The sequence below is a fragment of the Prosopis cineraria genome, unplaced genomic scaffold (genome assembly GCF_029017545.1).
Source record: "Prosopis cineraria cultivar Desert tree isolate PC_DT_omini unplaced genomic scaffold, ASM2901754v1 PC3, whole genome shotgun sequence".
In the NCBI taxonomy this organism is placed as follows: Eukaryota; Viridiplantae; Streptophyta; class Magnoliopsida; order Fabales; family Fabaceae; genus Prosopis; species Prosopis cineraria.
The window spans coordinates 14062329-14066863 of record NW_026555334.1 but is presented as its reverse complement, the minus strand read 5'-3'; the positions used below and the strand labels follow the sequence as shown (position 1 = coordinate 14066863).

Sequence of the window (4535 nt, the reverse complement as noted above, 5' to 3'; positions counted from 1 at the left end):
TATATATATATATATATCATCACTTCTGTAGTAAACTTGGATACATAGTATGTTCTGGCTCGCCTTAAATAATTAAAGAACTCGCTCCAACAAGCTATTTCACAGATAATGCAATCGATCTATTGAAACTACTAATTTGGTGAGTTTATATATGTTATGTTCTCGCACAAAAATAATGCAGTGCATGCATGATTCAGAAGAATATCTCCACTATGTTCTATATATACTATATTCTGTACTAGCACTAGCTGCAGGACTGATCTTCCAATAATGCAATGTTGTATCATGTCTTTGTTTGCTTCAATCCATTGCTAAAGGAAAAGAAAGAAGAGGCATCACCTTGGAGAACCAAGTTTGGAATAAGTTGAGGTGAACTTTCTCTAACGTTATTATGACCCAACACCACGTGGTCATAACTCATGTAAGGAGAACTGTAGTACTCTAAAACACCAGATGATCCATTCTTATTGGACAATATTGCAGTGCACGTGTCACGATCATTATTAATCCCCGTTTGGTCGTTGGATGCTTTCTCATAGCTATTAGGATCCTTAATGATGTTATGATTAACAATGGAAGAACCGCATTGTCTAGGTTGGGTCTGGTAGAAAACCTTGGAGACCACGAGTTGTCCTTCTTTCTCTTCTTCGTTGGTTCCGAGGTGGTACTGATGCATCACCCAGCTGGTCTTCTCGGGTTTTCTTTTTCTGCCATAGTTGGTGTAAAGCACAAGTATCTTCTTGAAACCCTTGAGTGCACCATTAACCAAGACTGGTCTGGTTTTGCCAGTTTTGTGCCATCTTGTCTCGCTTCCTTCTTCGTCTGAGTGAACCTTTCTTCTTTTCCTTGTCCCTGTTGTGTATGCTTTTGATGGCCTGTGGAAGAAGTGCCGAATCTGCCCATCTTTGCTTACTCCTGCATTGTTTCATCAAGAGTAATAATTAGCGTTCCCCATCAATCACGTATGTATATATATAGTTACGCCAACTTTCTCAGTGCTTTTTTCAACAATCAATTAATTATATGAAATGATGAGTTGTCGAAAAATAATGTCTGTGCGTGTGTCGTGTTGTGTTTTTGTTGTTATATTATGACATGACTATTTGTTCAGATTAATCATTTCTTTTTTATTAATGATTTTAACTCGAGACGACAAAACAAGTCCCTAGCTTGATTTATTGACTTTGATGCAATAGATAGGCAATATACTTGATCCAATAAATAGTTTGACATAAACGCCTAATTATATTGTTGAGTGGAAACAACATACTCTATTTCAAAAAAGAAATCAAGAACAGAAGATATCTGAGTAATAAGTGCATGTTTAATTGATATCCAATTTTAGTGACTAATCCAAGCAATATATATTTTTCCATATACAGTGCAATTTGCAAGCATCGTAGATAGCTATCTCCAGTATTATATCTATATGCTCAGACAATTTATAAACAAATGCAACAAATAGTTTGCTTCTTGTCAAGTGACTATATGTATATATTGTCATGTGTGTGTGTGTGTGTATTCATAGAGTCTTATATATAAAATGCATCTAATTTGTATGATATCCTTCTAAATATGGAAAATGAAACATTGTTTTTATATCTGTTCACACACACACACACACACACACACACACACATTTATATCTGTCTTTATAGCTTGTGGATTAAGATATGGATTGGCATAAACCACATAACGAAGTTGGCTATGCAAATTAATAAACAAAATATTTTTTTAAACTAAAACACCTTATTTTACATAATATAATATTGATATTATCCACAAGAAGTTAAAACCTTGTCCGGACTAAAGAATTCAGCAAACTCCATTTTATGCTGTGTTTGGGGTAGGAATTCATTCAACATATACTATCATAAGAGCAAAAATGTATTCTAGTCATCTATTGTTTTGGCAAGCTGTTTAAACTTCTGTTGAATTTTTAGCCATATATGAACTTAATTTGTTTTGTAATAAGTAAGATGTTAACGTTAACATCTTACTTGCCATAGTGTTTGATAGTTATATATTGCCAACTCGGATGAATAGTAAAGGCATGCACATGGTATCATATACTAGGCTACAAATCCTTTTTATTTCATTTTCAAATGCTTTGGCATATATAGTATTAATATTAATTTCTTTTTATCCAAAATATTATCATTATATCTTCATGATTAAGAATATACAATGAATCAATTCGAAGCCATCATCCAGGCATGATATGTGGATAAAATTTAATTCATTATTATTTTCAGCCTGCCATGATTATTATTTAATAAATTAATAATTTCCATTTCTTGCCAGACGCCTAAATTCATGCAGCAAAATCAGGCTCAACGACCCATGCTTCTCAATCAATTAGACACCCAAAAAGAAAATGATGAGCATGGCTATTACGACTTATAACATAAGTTTAAAGAAAAAGCCCATTCTAAAATTTAGCTTATTGTGAACCTTACTTTTCTCGTTAAGGCTCACTAACGTGAGACTTATAATACTAGCCTACGGTGTTTCTAGACAAAAGGAAACAATAACAAGCGAGAATTGAAGAATAGAATATAGAATTTGGAGTGTGTGTGTGTGTGTGTGTGTAAATTATATAGATACACATACCCGGTAGCTTTTCTGGGTGGGTATAACAGATGCCATTCTCGCCTTCAAGAGTGGGAATGAACTGGTCGATGAGAGGATGAAGCTTACGAACATCACACTCAACTTTTGCTTCCAAGTGTTCTAATATCTCCTGCTCATTCGGGTCAAACTTCACTCCAGATGGCAGCCCCGGCAACTCGTGAATGCCACCCTTGTTATTATTCACACCAACAAATTAACCAATCTTAATTCATTCATTAATCTCCAAATACACACACAAGCAACATCTTAATCAGAATAATTAAGTACCTGATCTTGAAATTCTAGGGTGTGACCGCATGAAGGGCAAGTTATGATTCGAGTCTCGGAGGGTTTAGGATTGGCTAATCGAAGCCCATCCTCATCTTTAGACTCGTTACGCCATGTCATCTCTCTGGTTCCTGCTAGATGCTAATATGTCTGTGTAATTAATAAGCGCAGCTTTTTTTTTTTTTTCCCTCCTTCTGATAAATATCACCGTACCAGCAAGCTTCCTAATACATGAAAAAAGCGAAAAGGAAAGAATATTAAAAAGAGTAAAGCTAGCTAGCCGCTGAGCTTGTATGTTTAGCGAACACGTTTTTGGATCCCTGCATCATCAACCAGTTCTATACCAGAAAGAGAGAGAGAGAGGCTTCAATCTTTTTGCTTTTATCTGCTTCTCTGGGATTCTTGTGGATGATTCAATGATTGAAAGTGATCGATGAACTGCGTGGTTTCGCAAGCTTCTGAGACAGAATCACAGAATCAACGTGCAAGGAGCAAGCGGCATAAGTACAGATAATAAAAAGAAAGAGGGTTTGAGAGGAACAAAGCGAGATCTAGAAATATGAAAAAACATTGCTTGGAGTTCAAGTTGGTTCTGTTCTGTTCCCCGTATATACGCTTGTTTCTCGGAATAAATGTCCCCTACGGACTAAGCTTGGCTTGACTTTTCTATCCTTAACTTTATTATTATTAATAATTAAAAAAATTATACCTTTAAATACTAACACTTTATTCACATTTTACTATTAATTTTTATATTTTTTTATATTTTAAATTGTTATAATTTTATTTTTTAATATTTTGAGTCCTTCGTGAATAAAGTGTAGGAATCTTAAAGAGGCTTATAACATTAAAAAATAAAAATATAAGAACTTAAAATATTAAAAAAAGTACAGGAATAAAAAGTAAAATGTAAGTAAAGTGTATGATTTAAAGTAATATTTTTTTCTAATAATTATTGATTATTCATACAACAATGCGTCGTCCTTATGACATCTCAGTGAAAATTAGAACTTTACTTAAAAGAAAATTACTACCAGAATAAAAGGTCCAAGTTACAATGAAAGAAAAAGAAACGAGGATGGTGGGTACCTACGAAGGAGTGGACATGAGGCAACCTGATATTCTTCTGCTTCTTCATGGGACGTTTTACCTCTTGAGATATTTATGTATATATAGAGAGGGAGAGAGAGAAGGGAAGTTAAGCTTCAGCTTCCGTCTGAAAATAAAGGGAAGCACAGTACTTAAAAGCCAAGTTATTATTATTCACATACAACATACAATAACATACGAACCAACGACGAAGGATGTTAACATGTTGGTTAAATTTTATATGTAAGATTTGGCACCGAACCATAAATCGTGTATATTCCAAGCTAGTCATGTATTCAACACTTTCTTTCCTTTTTCATTTTAGTTAAAAAAAGATTATATTATATGAGTTGAATTCCGAGCTCATTAGATTTAAGGCATGCTTCTGTGTTCAAAACAAAAAAAATGCTTCAAAATTTTTTTTTTAATCATTCACTAATAAAGTCATTTTATTTATAGCGAAATGTAATCTCACAATTTTATGAATTATAAATCAAATTCTTGTTCGGACCAATCTTTGTTAACTGTAAACCTATCCTTTCTCC

General features: G+C 33.6%; 1 protein-coding gene across 1 annotated transcript; it reads right to left on the bottom strand.

The window, feature by feature from the left end:
* Positions 1-4045, bottom strand: LOC129305039 (NAC domain-containing protein 73-like). The gene is made up of 5 exons (XM_054944941.1): positions 3991-4045; positions 3246-3359; positions 2902-3125; positions 2614-2803; positions 1-915 (listed from the first exon to the last, which is right to left on the bottom strand). Exons 3-5 carry the CDS (start codon positions 3019-3021, stop codon positions 284-286), a joined length of 942 nt encoding a protein of 313 aa, XP_054800916.1. The 5' UTR covers positions 3022-3125; positions 3246-3359; positions 3991-4045; the 3' UTR covers positions 1-283.
* Between the last annotated feature and the right edge of the window lie 490 nt (positions 4046-4535).

Coding starts and splice junctions, on each gene's coding strand:
- LOC129305039 (XM_054944941.1), bottom strand. CDS start 3,021: ATGACATGGCGTAACGAGTCTAAAGATGAGGATGGGCTTCGATTAGCC. Junction 2,804..2,901: donor CCCTAGAATTTCAAGATCAG/GTACTTAATTAT, acceptor AATAATAACAAG/GGTGGCATTCACGAGTTGCC. Junction 916..2,613: donor CCACCCAGAAAAGCTACCGG/GTATGTGTATCT, acceptor GAAACAATGCAG/GAGTAAGCAAAGATGGGCAG.